The 18,955-nt window shown below is 37.6% G+C and overlaps 2 protein-coding genes across 11 annotated transcripts in view; one reads left to right on the top strand and one right to left on the bottom strand.

Moving 5' to 3' along the window:
• MDH1B (malate dehydrogenase 1B) overlaps positions 1-1,556 on the bottom strand; it is a 44,095-nt gene extending 42,539 nt beyond the window's left edge. For 3 of the 6 annotated variants that reach the window (XM_074191524.1, XM_074191526.1, XM_074191527.1), the window contains exon 1: positions 1,358-1,545. In XM_074191524.1, the coding sequence (XP_074047625.1) occupies positions 1,358-1,379 (22 nt within the window). In that variant the 5' untranslated portion in view covers positions 1,380-1,545. Of the gene's footprint in view, positions 1-1,357 lie in introns of all 6 variants that reach the window. The other 3 variants (XM_074191528.1, XM_074191525.1, XM_074191529.1) reach the window with 3 other exon arrangements.
• A 691-nt stretch (positions 1,557-2,247) lies between these two features.
• Positions 2,248-18,955, top strand: part of FASTKD2 (FAST kinase domains 2) — a 31,617-nt gene continuing 14,909 nt past the window's right edge. Inside the window, exons 1-7 of one of the 5 annotated variants that reach the window (XM_074191520.1) lie at positions 3,138-3,301; positions 6,850-6,899; positions 7,099-7,947; positions 10,776-10,879; positions 11,402-11,510; positions 12,123-12,246; positions 13,676-13,815. In XM_074191520.1, coding sequence (XP_074047621.1) covers positions 7,192-7,947; positions 10,776-10,879; positions 11,402-11,510; positions 12,123-12,246; positions 13,676-13,815 — 1,233 coding nt within the window. In that variant the 5' untranslated portion in view covers positions 3,138-3,301; positions 6,850-6,899; positions 7,099-7,191. Of the gene's footprint in view, positions 2,731-3,137; positions 3,302-3,396; positions 4,296-6,849; positions 6,900-7,098; positions 7,948-10,775; positions 10,880-11,401; positions 11,511-12,122; positions 12,247-13,675; positions 13,816-18,955 lie in introns of those variants that run through there. The other 4 variants (XM_074191521.1, XM_074191519.1, XM_074191522.1 and 1 more) reach the window with 4 other exon arrangements.

The raw sequence follows: 18,955 nt of genomic DNA, 5'->3' as shown, positions 1-18,955 counted from the left end.
CCACTGAGGCACAAAGACCAAGGCCACATAAATGGTAAGAAGTAGAACTGGGAGGCAACTCTAGATCCTCTGGAAGAATACTGGATTTGATCCTTGACTTTGTCAACTTACTAGCTGAGTAAACTTGGGCTCATTATTCAACCTATTTTGGATGTCAATCTCCTCAAATGAAAAATAAAGAGAATGACTTAGATAACCGGTAAGACTGCTTCTTCTCACTCTAAATCAAATAAATTCTCTGACTGAAGAATCTAGGGTTCCCCCCCCCCCCACTACATCAAGATCTCTGGAACACAGAGACAAACTCATGGCTTAAATACAAATGAATGTCTTTCAGTGGACATCATCTTATCATTTATATAAGCACTGTTAAAAAGTGAAAAACACTTTAAATGCTCATTTTACCTTCTCCAAAATACTGATAGGTGCGATCATCCTAATTTTCAAATGAAGAAATTGAGTCATAACTGAAGCAATTTGTTATGGGTTGACTAATTGACTGAGGCTAGATTTGAACTCAGTTTTGGTTGCAGGCTAGTGCCTGCAGTATGTGTTCTTGTGTTCAGGGTGTATATGTGTGTTTGTGTGTGTGTGTGTGTGTGTGTGTGTGTGTGTGTGTGTGTGTGTGTGTGACTAAAGACGGTAATTTGCAGGTTCAGCCTCCATTATATCTCTTTAGGGATCTTAAGAGGAAGTAGGAGTAGATGAGGAGGAGAAGAAAAAGGAGAAGAGGGAATGATGATGATAATCCTCCAGGATCAAATATGAAATACTTTGTCTAGCCCTCTTCCTATGTTTCCAGTCTTCATACACCTTACTCTCCACCATGCACTCTTTGGTCCACTCACATTGGCCTCCTGGCTGTTCCAGGAACAAGACCTTCCTTCTCTGAGTTCTGGCTGTCCTTTCTACCTGGAATGCTTTTCCCCCTTCAACTTCCCTACTGACTCAAATAAAACCTCGTCTTTTAGAGGAAGCCTTTTCCAACTCCTCTTCATTATTTTCTTCTTCTGTGTATAGCTTGTTTGGACAGTCTCTGACATTAGATTGCATAACAGTTTATTAACTGGCCTTTTAAATTCTACAGGACACTTTCCATCCATTACCTCATTTGATCTTCACAGCAGCGCCACAAGGTTGAGCCCCTTACTGTATCGAGGGGGGAGCAGAGATCCACAAAGGTTCCAGTGGCACAGCTCAGAAGGGGCAGAACAAGGGTGCTCTCTCAGTCCTTCTCCATAAAAAACTACCAAGAGAAAGTTTTCGAGTAGTGGGGCCAAAAGCGACCGGGTCAGTGGGACCGGACCTGAGGCTCCCTGAGGCGGTGGCGGGGTGCTTGGGGGAGGGGGCGACTTACCCGCAATAACGAACTTGGCCATGGCAGCAAGAGGAAAGGGCTTGGAGAGGGAAGGAGCCAGCGAGGCGACCAGTGAGGGACGCCGCGTCGTCTCCTAGCAACCTGATGTGATGGAGGCTTAATTCCATTCTAACAAACAATACCTATCTCCCTCCTCCCTCCATACTTCTCCTCCTCTTCTCTTTTCTTCTCCCCTCTTACCTCCCTCCATTTTCTTCCTCCTCTCCTCCCTCCTTCTCCTCTCTCCCCCTCCCCTCCTCTTCTCCCCCCTTTTCTAGTCTCTCAGTCTCTCTCTCTCTCTCTCTCTCTCTCTCTCTGTCCGTCTCTCTCTTTCCCTGTCCCTCTCTCTCTCTCTTTTTTAAAGATTTTGCAAGGCAATGGGGTTAAGTGTCTTGCCCAAGGCCACAGGGCTAGGTAATTATTAAGTGTCTGAGGTCGGATTTGAACTCAGGTACTCCTGATTCCAGGCCGGTTCTTTATCCACTGCGCCACCTAGCCGTCTCTCTCTCTCTCTCTGTCTCTCTCTCTGCCTCTTTCTGTCTCTGTCTCTGTCTCTCTGTCTCTCTCTGTCTCTGTCTCTCTCTCTCTGTCTCTGTCTCTCTCTCTCTTTCCTGTCTCTCTGTCTCTCTCTGTCTCTCTCTGTCTCTGTCTCTCTGTCTTTCTGTCTCTCTCTGTCTCTCTCTCTGTCTCTGTCTCTCTCTGCCTCTCTCTCTGCCTCTCTCTCTCTGTCTCTTTCTCTCTCTGTCTCTGTCTCTCTCTCTGCCTCTTTCTGTCTCTGTCTCTGTCTCTCTGTCTCTCTGTCTCTCTCTGTCTCTCTCTCTGTCTCTGTCTCTCTCTGCCTCTGTCTCTGTCTCTCTCTGTCTCTGTCTCTCTGTCTTTCTGTCTCTCTCTGTCTCTCTCTCTGTCTCTGTCTCTCTCTGCCTCTGTCTCTGTCTCTCTCTCTGCCTCTCTCTGTCTCTTTCTCTCTCTGTCTCTCTCTCTGCCTCTTTCTGTCTCTGTCTCTCTGCCTCTCTCTGTCTGTCTGTCTCTGTCTCTCTGTCTCTCTCTGTCTCTGTCTCTCTCTCTCTGTCTCTGTCTCTCTCTGTCTCTGTCTCTCTGTCTCTGTCTCTCTCTGTCTCTCTATCTCTCTCTGTCTCTCCCCCCCCCCCCCCCCCGTCTGTCTGTCTCCCTCTTTCTCTCCTTCTGGAAATGATTCCGATGCAGAGAGCCTGGGTTCGAGTCTTGATTCCGCCACTTTATTCTACAAGCGGTTTAACTGAGGGGGCCCGTTACGTCCCGGGGCGCTGTGGCCAGGGCACTGCTCCCGGAGTCGGGAGGACGGGAGTTCGAATCCAGCCTCAGACACTTGCCTCGTCCTGGCTGTGTGACCCTGGGTGAGTCCCTTCACCGGGACTGCCCCCGCCCCCCGGGGCCATCTCCAGTGGCCCCGGCTCATGTCTGGCTCTGGAGGAGCAGGCGAGGCGGGGGACCGAGTCCGATTCCCGCCTGTCCCGCGGCCCCTCAGAGGTCCTGGGCGGACCCTTGGGGAACAAGGACAAGCGTCATCCTGGAGGCGTAAAGGAAGCTGTCAGTCCTGGAGGAGCTCACGTCTAATTGGACGAGGCGGGGGTGGGGGCGGAGCAAGTACGAAGTGGATACAAAGTAACTAGGAGGGGGGCGGGGCGATAATTAGTAGCCGCGCGACTCCGGGCGGGTCGCAGCCTCTCCGGACCGCGGAAATCTCGTACGTCACTTCCGCCTCGGCCCACATGGCCGAGGCTTTTTGAGCCTCGAAGGAGCCCGTAAATCTCGCGATACCCGCCGCGCGGGAGCGGCAGCGCCATGGGGACGCCCAGGCGCGCTTCCGCCGAGCGGCTGCGGTGAGGGCGCCGGAGCGCTCCGTGCCGCCCCGCGCAGTCCGGGACAGGGGGCTCCGAGCGGGCTGGGCCTCCCGAGACTAGGCAGGTAAAGCCGGAGCCCCTGCCTGCCAGGGCGGCCCTGGGGGGTGCCGGGCCTCACTGCACCCCTCCCCTTGGGGGCTAATTAGCCCTGGACTCCTTTGTCTCTTTTTTAATTTAATTTTTAAATTTTTTTTTAGGTTTTTGCAAGGCAATGGGGTTAAGTGGCTTGGCCAAGGCCACACAGCTAGGTCATCATTAAGTGTCTGAGGCCGGATTTGAACTCAGGTCCTCCTGACTCCAGGGCCGGGGCTCTATCCAGGGCGCCACCTCGCCACCCCCTTCCCCTCGCTTGTTCACCCCATCAGCTCTCACGTGTTCTAACTCCACTCTCTGTGATTTTTTTTCCTTTTCTTTCCTCCCTGGGCACCTTTTGAAAGCTTTGGATTCCAATTCCACCAGTTTCTTGTTGGCACTCTGAACTCTTCAACTTACTAATACCCATTACTTCCTTATTTCTTTGGGCGGGATCCTTCCAGGGCACAGATTGCCACCCTCTGCGTCATGCTCACTCTTCACCTACTCCCACCCTGGGCTGTAAATTCTGTGTCCACACTTCCTATCCAATAGCTCTTGCTCCAAGTCCTGGTTCCTTCTACCAGGACAATTGACTTTCCTCCTGCTTTTTCTCTTTTTCTCCTGTATCCCTTTAATTCATCTCTTACATGCTTGTCAAAAGCATTAGGTCTTCAGTGGCCCCTGCAGGCTTATTGTCACACATTACTCACTTTTACCCATTCAGTGGTCCGAGCCAAACTTGCCATCCAGCTCTCATCTCCATGCCTTTGACAGGCATGCCCCCCATGTGTAGCCTGCCATTTTTGATTCTAAGACTCCCTTGTTTTCTTCAGACTTTAGTTCAAGGACCGCTTCCTACCTGAAACCTTTCATGATCACCCAAGCTGCCCACCTTCCCAAATTACCATGTATATACTTATCTGTATATTTAGACATGTTTGTATTTTACGTACAGGTCTACATTTTTTCTTCTACAATCAAATGTAAGTTCCTTGAGAGCACATTGTTTGACAGTAGTTTTTTTTTAAGGTTTTTGCAAGGCAGTGGGGTGAAGTGGCTTGCCCAAGGCCACACAGCTAGGTCATTATTAAGTGTCTGAGGCCACATTTGAACTCAGGTCCTCCTGACTCCAGGGCCAGTAGCCACCCCTACATAGTAGTTTAATGCATGATTTTTTTTTCTAGAATACCAATTGAGCCATCCTTTTATTAACTATTATTATATAATCCATTTAACCTTCCATCACACACTTACCTTAGATGACATATATATATCACTTCTTATTACAAGACATCATTAATAACTATTAGGGCTTACACATTTCCATTATCCACTTTCTGTTGCTTTTCTGGGTGGATTGTGATTTAATTGTCTTAATGTCTAAAGTGTAGACAAACTGCTGATCATAATCTGAAAAATGAGCATTTTAGTATACATTTTTTTCTCCATTGTAGATAATTAAAGGAATCTCTTTTGAGTTGCTATGGAATTCAATGGGGAGTTTTTGTACTTGTTCTGTGACGTGATCCTATTAATATTATGTCATCTGCAATTAAGGGCATTTGTAAAACCTTACCATCATGAGGAAATCTTGCAAGAGGCCCTCTATCATAAGGGTTCTCAATTTTTTATTTTGGAAATAATTTTTGATAACTATAATTCAATTAATTGTATTTTTTTAATGCAGTTGCTTATATTATCCTGAGCAAGTGTCCATAATCTTCACCAGATTGTCAGTGAGGTTCATAGCACAAAAAAGGTTAAGAACCTGTGCTTTATAAGCACTTAAATTTTCTGTGGATCTTAAACATGGCATCTTCCATGATACTCGTTAAAATCTTTGGTAAACATGTATTTCTCAGTTTTATTCTTCATTTGATCTCAATACTCAAATTACTTCTCTTCCTTCCTCCTCCTCCTGATAATGCAAACGCTCTTTTGCTCATACTAATGCTTTGTGACATTGGGTAAGCCACTTCCCTTCTGGATCACATTTTACTTAAATCTAAAATTAGATGACTTGACCTAGGTGATCATCAGTGTGATGGTATGATTATAGCACTAGATCTGAAGTCATTAAGATGTGAATTCTCTTCATACCTCAGACATGTTACCTACCTATGTCAAACTCGAGCTGTGTAAGCCTGGGCAAATCATTCCACCTCTTTATATTTCTTTTCCCTCATTTGTAAAGTCTTGGGATTACAATTATGGAATTACATTCCTTTGGGTTGTAATATTCTATGGTTCTGTTGTATGTTTGGTTCATATTTCTTACTTGAAAGAAACCCAAAGATTACCAAAAGAGGTTTGAAAAACTATTCCATGTTTTTAAAAGTATTGAAATTCTGTCATAGTTTATGTTACTAGGGTTGTAAATGACTAACCAGAATTAAAAGTCCTAATTTATTAGTTTTACTTGGTAAAACTTGTATATACTATACTAGATTTTGTGAAGAATTCAATGTGAACATTGCCCTCAAGGAGCTTACAATCTTGTTGGAGTGGATCAAACTAGCAGTGAAGGCAATGTATTAGTTGTTGCTGCTGAAATATTTAGTTATTTACCACATTAACATTCCAAGTAAGCCCACAAGCTCAAAAGCATTGTCACATTCAGTGATTCCTTTAATTATGATTTTACTACCTCTCCTAGACTTACTCTTCATAGATTTGAGTCATATTCTTTTTTTTAGACATGCCTTTTCCCTTTTTAGTTAGTCCCTTGTGGATAGGGACATTATTCATTCATTTAATCTCTTTCTATGCCTGCAAATGCCTTAAATGTTACAGATTCTTATTGCTTTCTGAATGGAAAAAAAAAAGTAATTCCAAGCTGTGGCATACTAGAGGAGTGGGTTTGAAGTCAAATACTGTTTTTGCTATTTATATGAACTTGAGCAAATTATTTAACCTTTTGAGCTGCAGTTTCATTCTCATCTGGAGAATGAAAGGGTTGGACAAGATGATTCTAAGGTCTCTAGTTCAAAATTTTATGATCCAAGTCTTGGATGAATTTCTTTCAGTGTCAGGTTGCTGTGTTTTAAATCACTAGTTGTCTTTATACTTTGTTTTCATTAAAGAAAACAGTTAAAATTTATCATTAAATATATTTTTCTAAGAGAAATTCTCAGTGAACACAGATTTCTGTTAAAAGTCCAATTTTTCTGTAGTTGTTTTGGGGTTGTATTTTGAGCATTTTATATGCAAGACATCATAAAAGATTGCTTTTACTTTCTTGTAGTTACACAAAGATTACTACCATTATATTTTATTATTTTTAAGCAAACATGGAAGTTAATGGTAGAAGCATCATCCATTGAAGTCCTGTTCATGCCTAGCGTTGGCATGGAAATATGTCCATAAAGATTGTGTTACCAGCTTTAACCCATCTTACCAAGCTAGAAATTATCAAATAGAAACCTAGGGATAGAGTTTGTGTTTCCAGGGGATATTTTTTCTAATAATGTTGAGAAAGACTCGTTACCAAAAGGGTTGCCACTAATGAATGCTTTTTTTTTTTTTAATAAACTACAGCAATTCCTGAAGATAATCTACTATGACAGGGAAAATTATTGTCCCTCCAGGTAAAGTATACCTGAACTGATGGAATAGCAGATTTCTTCAAATAATACTAAAGAGAGGGTTGACTTGTCCAGATTCTTTTAATGAAAGACTTAATGATTCAGGAGGATAGTCTAGGTTTATTTCAATGGTTTAACAATGTATTTTGTGCCTGCATATTTCTTTGAAAAACTGTACTAATCTATTCTATTTTGTTTTTAGACAAAAATAATGGCCTTCTGGTTTTCCTTCTGGTTTTCCTGGTAGAAGTATTGACTGTTGGTGACTTGTCAGCAATCTTAAAGCAACAGCAAAATGAATAACAAAGCAAGTTCCTTTTTACTGAACCTCAGACAATTGAATGAAAGCATATATCCATTTGGTTCCACAAGCATTAGAAGAACTATGAAGGTAGACCTTTTGGAACTTCATAAACCAAAAATTACTTATCAAAATAGCACATTACGAAATTTTCTTTTACTTTACCCTCTTCAAAAACCTCAGTTATCTGTTAGTATTTTCTGTCAAGGTATATCAGTTTTTTGGTTGAAAGGCAATGAAATCCAAAAAAGAAGACTGAACACATTAACATCAACTTCAGTTTGCAAACTCCTGTATCCCAGACAACTGTCTTTTGATTCACAATGTTTTCTTGTGTCAGATACAACACCTCAACTTGATGTTGATGGGATGAAGAAAATGATGGTCCCTGCTGAGCATGCTCTCTCCCAAACGGAAAAGCAGTTTGACTTTGTCAACTATAGGCGCCTCATTCAGCAGTGTAATTCCATGAGTGATGTATTGGACATGTTTGCAAAGTTCCCCAAATTATCTAGCTGTAACTATTTCATAACTATGTGGAAAGTTGCTAAAAATATGTCTGAAGATCAGAAGCGCTTTGAAAGACAGTTGCTTTATCAACATCCTTCTTTTAATCAGCTCTGTGACCAAGTAATGAAAGAAGCCAAGACTGTAAAGCTTCAGCAGTTGATGTTCACTCTGTATGCTTTGATCAAGATCGGAATCCCTCAGAACACTTACCTAGTTCAAGTCTTGCTGAGGGTAGTGCAGGTAAGATAAATGGAAGAAGTGAAATCCTTACATGTGTAGCCTAGCAAACCTGAGAGTTTTTGACAAAGGCTATCTGGACAATGGATGCTACTAGCTCTTATACGTATAGAGATATGTCTTTTACAACAATGGTCTCTAATTCTGTGGTACTGATTTTTTTTTGTTTGTTTTAAATGAAATTCTGTCTTGACTACTAATCATTTCTATTTCTACTGCTAAAACCTCAACAGACTGATTTTTCTTATTCAGTTTTAAGTAGTAATACAGAAGGCAAGGGAAGAAAGGTAGGCAGAGCAGGGTAGAGCAGAATTATGAGAGAGAAATATACGAAAAGGAATATTGCTGGGTAGATAAATCAATTAAGTTCCTAATTTGTGTCAGATGCTGTTAGATGCATAGGATACAAATGCAATTACTGAAACAATCCCTATTTGGAAGAATGCTAATATTTTAATGGGATGTACAAATATACGTATAAATACATAAAATAAATACAAAATAGTTCACTACAAAGTGATTTGAAAGGTAAGATACTAGTAGTTGGAGGGGACCAGGAAAGACTTCTGTCATGTAGATAGACAGCAGTACCTGAATTGTGTCTTAGAGAAAGAGCATGATTCCAGTATGCAGGGGTGAGGAGTGAGTGTGTTCTGGGTCTAGGGGATGGGCAGTGCAAGGACATGGAAACAAATAGTGCAGAGTCCTATGAAACAGAGAGGAAGCCACTTTTCCCTGGATTACAAAGTGAGGGAGGGGTGGAGTGGCATACCATGAGGCTGTAAAGATAGGTTGGTTTTATGATACCTATATAGGTGAAAATGTGAAGGGTTTCAAAAACTAAACAGAGGAGATTGTATATTATCCTAAAGCTAATTGAAAGCATCTTCAAAAATATGCCCTTGTCATGGATCAGACTATAATTTTTAGAGATTATTTTCCTTATTGGGTCACTGAAACCATACATATATAGCAGAGCAAAGAAAAGATTGTTGAATAAAATTAAAATGTTGGTAGCTAAACTTTTGCAATGTGAGAAAACTCCTTTATTTGCAAACTCAAGTGATAGTTTTGGGTAGGTGATTTATGCAGATGAACAGTCTTTTGATTGGTGCCTAGAACTTGAATATAGGTTTAACCAGAAGGTTTTCTTTGAAGATAATGATACTTGTAATAAAAATTATAAATATTGGAACTATAATCTTTAATGAATTTCTTTTGTACAAAGGGTGATTATTTCATCTTTCCTTAAAACTCTTTTATACCAAAATAGCATCTTAGATTATTGAGGGATCATCAGGATATTGTTGTAATAATATGCAGATGTAAACATTAGAACCATATGAAGATTTCCTAAACAAGACGTTTAATTGTTCTTGGTGGCTCTGCAGTTCTAGCTTGGTCTGAACTTAGCCTTCCTTCAGTTAGGTTTTTTAATCATGGATGCAAATTGAACTTTTTTAAAAACCAAAAAAATCTCTTGAGATTGATCTTTCAAGATTGTGCTTTCTAGATACAAATAATAAATTCTGACTGATTTTAAAGCTTTTGTTGTCTCCTTTGGCTATAGCATCCTCTTAAACTTTGAGGTTATGCCTTCTCTGTATGAGAAAGAAGGGTGTGCCAATAAGATTTATGCAGTCTTCAGTTTGGGAAAAAAAATGCATATACATATGGACACATATTCCAGTGAGGAGCTGTTAGATTTTTTTTTTTATTGGATTCCCCTCCTGCCCTCCCTCCAAGTTCCTGGTACTATGTTTTTGGAGTTGAGGAATTTATAATAGATATTTTTCCTTTGTGGAATGGAGAGGAGCATCTAAGGTATTTAATGCCTCACCTTAAAAGATCTCCCATCCCAAACATATTTGATTTTTTTTTTCATCTCTGGTTCTCTTGTTCTCTCTTCCTGAAGTGTTGTTGCCAAACCAAGAAACCAACAGAAAAAAGCAACTCTTTTTCATTTTATACTGTAACAGAACCCCAAAATACATTCTAACAAGATTGGACCACTAGGCCCCTTGGGAAAGCATTATTGCTCTTGTCTTTTTTTTTCCCTGAGGTACTTGGAGTGCAATTTGCACACTCTACTCTCTCCACAGTATTATATTGGGGGTGTGTGTGTGTGTGTGTGTGTGTGTATGTGTGTATGTCTTCTCCCTCTTAAGATCTGTAGCCCTTTTCATCTTCCTTCTGCATATGTAAATTAATATCAAACAGTTATAGAATTGAACTAATTATCCTTTCACTGAACAGTGAATATGAGTTGTTAGATACATTCTGCAAAGGCATACTATTACCAAAAGTAAAAGATTTTAGGAATATGTGTGAACATAGGAATTTGTCCATTAACTAACACTTACTATTAGATCATTAGACTTTCATCAACTCCAACTTAACTATCTTTGGAAAACTGGATTTGATGGAAGTCTGATGATTTAGAAGTAAGCTTGTCTGTGTGTGTGTGTGTGTGTGTGTGTGTGTGTGTGTGTGTATCTTTGTGACTGTTCTGGTCTGTTTCAATTGCTAATCTTTATAATGTGATCTGAGTTCAAGAAAAGGTTAAAAGATTAATTGTAATCTGTTGAAGAAACAAGTAATATGAAGTAAATTCACAAGATGACTAATTTTTTTAAAAAAAAGTTTTGTCAAAACAAATAAGTTTCACTTATCTAGAAAATTTCTTTATCAGGTTTATGAGAAATATGCCATTCCCTGAAGATGATGGATATACTTTTGCTATTCATAGTTAACCTTTTACATGAAAATATTGATTCAGTATATAAGTTGGGGTAACTTGAACTAAAATAGTTGTCAATATATTTTGATAGGAACGTATCAATGAATGTGATGAGACCTGTCTTTCAGTTTTATCACGTACCTTAGAAGCCATGGAGGAATGCAAAAATGTGGAAGCCCTTCGTGCAGGATTGAGGTAAGGAGACATCCCTGGAGTTTTCTCTAAGGAATTTTCTTTATTTCTTTCAATTCAATGAATTTAGTTCAACACATACTTAGCAAGTAGATACTGTATAACAGGCAATAGAAAGCCTGTGGCCTTTGTAGTGTATTTGTTACAATTTTCAACCCAGCTTAATATTTTGACCCTAGATTAGGAAAAAAAAACACCTTATTTACATTAGGATCAGTATTCAAAGGAAGTGGTAATGTTGAAAGTTAGATTCTTGCTTCATTCCTTTATTTTTTTAAAGTCTTTGAACCTGTGCATTCCATTAGTGATAGCATAGTAAAATGTGGCCAATGTATGAGTCAGGAGACATTGGTTCTTGTTCCATGTTTGTCACTAACTGGTGCCAAGATTATAATTTAACTTACCTCTGAGGGCCTCATTTTTCTAATCTATAAAATGAGGGATGAGAGGAAACATAATGATGTCTAAGGATGATTACCAAACATAAAATTCTGCAATTCTAAGATTTATTTTCTTTCGTAATAGGCTATTAGTTGATAAACAAATTTGGACACTAAAACACATCTTTACTCTACAAACCATGATGAAATGTGTTGGAAAAGATGCCCCATTCTCTCTTAAAAAGAAAATAGAGGTAAAGAAAAAGAAGCTAAATTCACTTACTTTTTTTGGGTGATTGGAAAGAAAGGTGCTTATGACTAACTTAACTCAGTTCCTTTATGAACAGTAAGTAACTCACTTGGTAAATGATTAATTCAAATATTTTCCCGCAAGGAATGTTGATAGATGGAGCAAGGACTAATAAGACCCTTTCTCTGCCCTTCAAAAGAAATGAAATTCTTGTAATGCTTGCTCTGCTCCCTGTTGAGACTGCTAAGATCAAGCTTTGCTAGAGCTCAGGTAACTAATTACTTAAGAACTCTGAGCTTACATGAACACATGTGTAGCAGAAATGGGGGCTCTTTCTACTCATTGGTCCTTCAAAGGACAGTGAATTTATATCAATTTACAGTGAACCTGAGTAGAAAAGACTTCACCAGAATAATAAGATCTTGTGGGGATTAGCCCTTTGCTCAAGTAATTGCCAGTGTTATTATTGATACAGCAGTCAGTTTCTATTGAATATAGATTGTTGTAATCTTGTTCAAACTCCTTTTTCATTCTATTTCTTGGAGTAAGAGAATTAAAGTTTTGTTATTACTTTTATTTGCTATAAATATAGAAATTAAACTTTACTCTCTTTCAGATAAAAGCCTTGAAAGAATTAGATAAATTTTCTCCTGCAAATAGCCAGCACATGTTTGGTGCTCTGGCTGCCCTGAACCATCGTTCTCTCCTACTCCTAAATGAGTGCAGTAAAATGGTTGTTAGTAAGTAGACATTTTCTTTCTTTTTCTTTTTTTTTTGTTTTTTGCATGGCAGTGGGGTTAAGTGATTTGCCCACAGTCATACAACTAAGTAATTACTAAGTGTCTGAGGCTAGATTTGAACTCAGGTTCTCCCAACTCCAGGGTCAGTGCTCTATCCACTGTGCCACCTAGCTGTCCTTCTTTCTTTTTTTTTTATCTTAATAGTATTTTATTTTCCAGTTACATGTGAAGATACATTTTTGTAAATTTTGAGTTTCAAATTTTTCTCCGTCTCCCAAGACAGCAAGCAATCTGATATAGATTATGCATATACAGTCATGTTAAACAAATTTCCATATTAGTCATGTTGTAACAGAAGAATCAGAACAGAGATGGTACCTGAGGGGATCTCCTTCTCTATTTTTGCTAATTATTCTTGTGGACCAGACAAAATCAAGATGTTAGACATTAATGGTCTGTGTCTAAATCAACATTTCTTTTTTTTTTAATTTTATTTATTTGTTTTCCAATTATATGTAAAGATGATTTTCAGCATTCATTTTTGTAAAGTCTTCTCCCTCCAACCCTTCTCTTCCTCCTACCCTAAGATAGCAAGTAATCTGAAATAGATTATACAAAGTTCAGTCATGTTACACATATTCCCAAATTAGTCATGCTGCTGTGAAGGAATCATAACAAAGGGAGAAACCATGAAAAGGATAAAACAAAAAATAGAAAAGTGAAAATAATATGCTTTGATCTACATTCAGATTTCATAGTTTTTTGTCTGGATGTGGATGGCATTTTTCCGTCATGACTCTTTTATCACTGTATTGCTGAGAGGAGCAAAGTTGATCTTTACACAGTGTTGCTGATAAGGTCTTCAATGTTCTCCTGGTTCTCACTTCACTTAGCATCAGTTCATATAAGTCTTTCCAGGTTTTTCTGAAATCTTCCTGCTCATTACTTCTAGTAGAATCATAATATTCTCTCAGTTTCCAGTTATTTGCCACCACATAAAAGAGCTGCTCTGAATATTCTTGTTGATTTGGGTCTTTTCCTTTTTTATGATCTCTTTGGGAAACAGACTTAGTTGTGGTATTGAGGGATCAAAAGGTATGCAGTTTGATTGCCCTTTGGATTTGGTTCCAAATTGTTCTCCAGAATGGTTGGATCACAACTTAAATGGACATTTCTAGGATTTTCCCCATCCACTATACCTGTGTCGCTTTAAATGATTCCTGATTCAAGTTCAGGGCCTTTTGTTTGAAATCCTAATTGAGGACTGTTTGGAAGTGTTCCTTGTTATGATTGTAAATAGTTGCAATGTTGATGGCAAATTTCACTGGTTTGGAGAGCATTTTATTTCAAGTATATGCATTTCACTAACACTTGAATTCTCTAATCAGACTGATCGTTTTTTCTTTCTTCCTTAACCTCTTTCTGACAGCTAATATCCATGGATGTCCTTTTTGGATGTTAATGAACATACTGCAGTCCTGTAGGGATCTCCAGTATCAAAATTTAGATCTCTTTACAGCAATTGCTGACTATGTAACTACAACTTTTGACATGTGGAAAATGAAACAAGTGAGTCTGTTCATAATTGACTGTATAGGATAAAACTGGATAACAGTGATTCATTCTCTGTACTGTGCTCTTTTGAATTCTTTAAGTAACTTTACCACAAAACTTGAAATGTCAGAGAGAATAACTTCAAGTTTTTCTTGATGAGCCATCTGTATTTTATGTGTGAGTCTAAAGAATTCAAAGTAAGATCATACACAGGTCTTCATTTTTTCATGTTTATTTTTTAAAAAATGATCTTTGATAGCTTACAGATATTTAGTGTTGTTCTGTAATGTAATGGTGATTCTACTTACTTTGGTCAAATTTAGCCTATTTATTTTGTAAAACGTAGTTTACTTAACATTTGGTGATCAGGCAACTGCATGAGAAATATAATTTCTCTTGCTCAAAACTTAATTCAATCTCCGAAGTTCTGGTATTTTTAGAATCTCATTTTAAAGACATTAATTAATGGAATAGTAAGAATTTCCCTCTATTTTAGTAGAAGTAAATGGTATAGCTTTTTAAATCCTGTTTTTTCAATGGCCTATGTGGGAGGAAAGTAAGGGATGAAACATTCTGTTCTACATTGAAATTGGGTATTAAAAAAATTCCCAAAATAGAGGGGCAAAGGAAGAATGTGGAATACATTGGGAATTACGTTTTCATCATAGTGATTTAACTCTTGCTTTCATTCCCAGAGTGTGTACCTCTTAAATTCTTAGAGAGGAGAAATCTCCAAAAAGGAAATTAGGTGATACATTCCCTCGTGCATGAGTTGAGACAGAATCTAAAATTGATCTGTTTAATGTTGAACATTTTCCCAAAACTATTTTTTTACACATATTTTGTATTTTGGGATTTATATTTCACTGATTTAGTATCTGCTTTATATTTTTATTTTCCATCAGTAAAAAATTGTCTACTGCTATTTCAAGAATGAAGACCTAAGATGTTTGAGAACATTCAAGAGAACCAGAATCCTTACATAGCCCAGAAAAAAACAAAAAACATAATAAAAAGAAATTCCCAAAACAACAGAAGTAGCTAAACACACACACACACACACACACACACACACACACACACACACACACACACAAGAATAATTTTGGATATAAATTTCCTATTGTGGAGAACTTTAAAACTTATTCTGAGAATGCAAAGAAAATTACTAAAATAATAATGCTACTTGACCCAGAAAATGAAGGGAGGGAGGAAATAGCATTTATTAAGTGTCTGCTGTGTGCCCTGCACTCCAATCTCACCTCCTTTGAGACTTACTGCAATACAAGAGTAGTGCCAGCATTATTCCTATTTCACTGTTGAGGAAACTGAGGCAGACAGAGGTTAAATGTCTGACCCAGGTTCACCTGGTTCCTAAGTGTCTGAGGCTGGATACATCAGAATGTCTATAGTAATACTTCATGTAGTAGTGATAGGATGAAACAAAGTAGATATGTAGAGCTTAAAGAATGATTCAGCAAGTTGTGGTATATATTTGTAACACTTTTACTGAACTTTAAGAAATGATGAATATGATAAATGCAGAGAAGCACGGGAAGAATAAATTCAAAGTAAAATAATTAGAACCAGGAAAAGAATATGCACAGTGAATGTAATGTAAGTGGATAGAAAAACAATTGCAAAAAATGAAAGAGAAAGCCCTGAAAGTATACTTGACTTAATCCCAAAGAAGAGGTATGAGGAGACGCACCTCCCATTATTATTTGCAAAGGTGTGGGTACTATGTCAGAATTTTTTCCTTTTGTTAGTTGTTTTTCCATTTCCACTGAGATGAGCAAGTCTCATTGTTGATCATCACCCTCATATTGCTGTTACAGAGTGTACAATGTTCTTCTGGTTGTTCTTACTTCATTCAGCATTGGTTCATGCAATTCTTTCCAAGCTTTTCTCAAGTCCTCTCCCTCATTTCTTTCAGAACAATACTACTACTCCATCACTTTCATATACCATGATTTGTTCAGCCATTCCTAGTAGATGGGCATCCCCTCAATTTCTAATTCTTTGCCATTACAAAAAGAACTATTATAAATATTTTTGAACACATGAATCCTTTCCCCTTTTTTAATGATCTCTTTGGGATATAGTATCACTAATAGTGTTATTGTTGGATCAGAGGTATGCACAGTTTTGATTGCCTTTGGGCATAGTTCCAAATTGCTCTACAGAAAGATCTGATAAATTCACAATTCCACCAACATAGCATTTAATGTTATTTTCCCCACATCTTCTCCAACATTGATCATTGTCCTTTTTTTTTGTCATTTTTTCCAATCTGATGGGTGTGAGTTGGTACCTCAGTGTTGCTTTAATTTGCATTACTTTAATATTAATAATGGTTTAGAGAATTTTTCCATATGACTAAATAACTGTAATTTCTTCATCTGAAAACTGTCTTCATATTCTTTGACCATATTTCAATTGGAGAATGGCTTGTATTCTTATAAATTTTGACTCAGTTCTCTATATTTTAGAAATGAATCCTTTATTAGAAAGACTAACTGAAAATTGTTTCTCAGCTTTCTGCATTCCTTCTAATCTTTTTTTTGCATTGATTTGTGTAAAACCTTTTTAATGTAATTGAAATTATCCATTTTGCAGTATAATGTCCTCTTATCTCTTGTTGAGTCATAATCTACTCCCCTCTATAGATCTGTCAGATAGAATAGTTCTTGTTCTAATTGGCTTTTGATATCACCCTTTATGTCTGAATCCTTTACCCATTTCAGCCTTGTCTTGGTGTAGATATTCGATGTTGGTCTGTGCCTAGATTTTTGCCATACTATTTTCCAGTTTTCATCAAATAGAGAGTTCTTATCACAGAAACTAGTCTTTGGATTTATCTCTTAACCAGTAAGTCTCTAAGGCCAGATTTGCACTCGGGAAGATGGATCTTCCTGATCTAGACCTGGCATTGCACCACTTAGCTGCCCACAAAATTTGTTTTAAAAGAGTAATAGAAATTACAGAAGATGAGACAAAGGTTCCATGTTTTTATCCTAGATTCAATAGAGAGCCATTGAAGATTTTTTTAAATACAGTAGTGCTGTGTGTTTTAGGAACAGAAGTTTTATGGTTTTGTGAGAAAAGCATAATAAAGGTAGAAGCCTGAAACCTGGGAGATTGATTTTCAGCCTGATTTGCAATAATCTAAGATATAATAATAATCTAAGCAAGGAGGGCCTTTTACTAGCATAGTGACTCTGTAAATACAAAAAAAATGTTGCAGAGAAAAAGTCAACATGACTTTGCTCCTTATAAATATGAGGGAGAGGGAATAAAAGTCAAGGATGAATCAAACAGAAATTTTAAATGGGCAAAGGAGATTGCTAAATAATTAAAAATCTTGTAGATTGTTGAATCAATCAAAATGCCAGAAGCAATAAAGTTGAAAAAAAGGAAACCAAAGACTATAAAACCTGTGAAATCCCCTGAAAGAATAAATGACCCAAAGAAATTTAGTGAAAATTGGTTGGGACTAAGAAAGAAAACCAATTAGAAGAGACCAGATAAATCAACAAGTATTTAGTTAGTTATGGAACATTCTTTTTATTTTTGCATTTTTCTTTTAGTTCTTTTGTTTTTTTTTTTAGTTTATTTTTAGTTTTTTAGTTTTAGGCAATGGGGTTAAATGACTTTCCGAAGGCCACACAGCTAGGTAATTGTTAAGTATCTGATGTTGGAGGGGTCTGTGCATACACACACACAGATACACACACACACACACACACACACACACACACACACACACACACACACACACACACACATACTCATACACTGCGCCACCTAGCTGCCCCCTATTTGTACATTTTAAAAAATATTTCATTTCCTCTCCAACTGTGTGTTAAAACATTTTTTTGAGTTTTGAGTTCCAAATTTTATCCTTTCTTCCTTCTCTTCCCCCCCCTCCTGAAACAGCAATCAGTTAGAGGTTATACATGTATAATTATGCAAAGCATTTCTATTTTAAGTCATTTTATACAAGAAGATTCAAAAGAAGAAGAAGAGAAAGTAAAAAAAAATAACATGCTTCAGACTATATTCTAACAATATTGGTTCTTTTCTGGAAGCAGATAGTATATATTTTTCATCATTAGTCCTTTGGGGTTTTTCTTGGATCATTCTGTTACTGAGAATAGCTAAGTCATTAACAGTTCTTTGTCAAACAATATTGCTGTTACTGTGTATAACAGTGTCCTGATTCTGTTCATTATACTAAGTATCACTTCATTTAATCTTTCTAGATTTTTCTGAAATCTTCCTGCTTGTCAATTCTTATAACCCAATAATATTCCATTACAATAATATAGCACAGCTTGTTTAGCCATTCTGCAATTGATGGATATCCTCTTAATTTCCAATTCTTTGTCACCAAAAGAACTATTATAAATATTTGTACAAATAGGTCTTTCCCCATTTTTTGGATGTATAAAAAACCTAGAAGTGGTAGTGCTAGATCAAAAGATATGCACAGTTTTATAATCCTTTGGGTATAGTTCCATATTGCTCTCCATAATGGTTGGATCAGTTCACAACTCAACGGTGCCTTATTGTCCTAGTTTCCCCACATCCCATCCAACAGCCAACATTTTATTTTATTTTAATTTTTGCCATGTTAACCAATTTGATAGGCATGCAGAGGTACCTCAGAGTTATTTTAATTTTCATTTCTCTTATCAATAGTAATCTAGAAGGGGTGGCTAGGTGGCGTAGTGGATAAAGCACTGGCCTTGGAGTCAGGAGCACCTGGGTTCAAATCCAGTCTCAGACACTTAATAATTACCTAGCTGTGTGGCCTTGGGCAAGCCACTTAACCCCGTTTGCCTTGCAAAAAACCTAAAATAAAAATAGTAATCTAGAGCAAATAGGTTTGATTTCTTCTGAAAACTGCCTGTTCATATCTGTTGATTATCTGTCAATTGGAGAATTACTTGTAATCTTATAAATTTGATTCAGTTTTCTATATATTTGATAAATAAGGTCCTTTTTTTATAGATTTTTGCTGTAAAAATTTCCCCAATTTTCTGCTTTCCTTTTAGTTTTGATTGCATTAGTCTTGTTTGTGCAAAAAATATTTAAATTTTATATAATCATAATGATCCATTTTACATTTCATAATGTTTTCTGTATCCTT

Source organism: Macrotis lagotis, chromosome 6 (assembly GCF_037893015.1).
Source record: "Macrotis lagotis isolate mMagLag1 chromosome 6, bilby.v1.9.chrom.fasta, whole genome shotgun sequence".
Taxonomy (NCBI): domain Eukaryota; kingdom Metazoa; phylum Chordata; class Mammalia; order Peramelemorphia; family Peramelidae; genus Macrotis; species Macrotis lagotis.
This window is presented reverse-complemented; position numbering and strand designations above follow the sequence as displayed.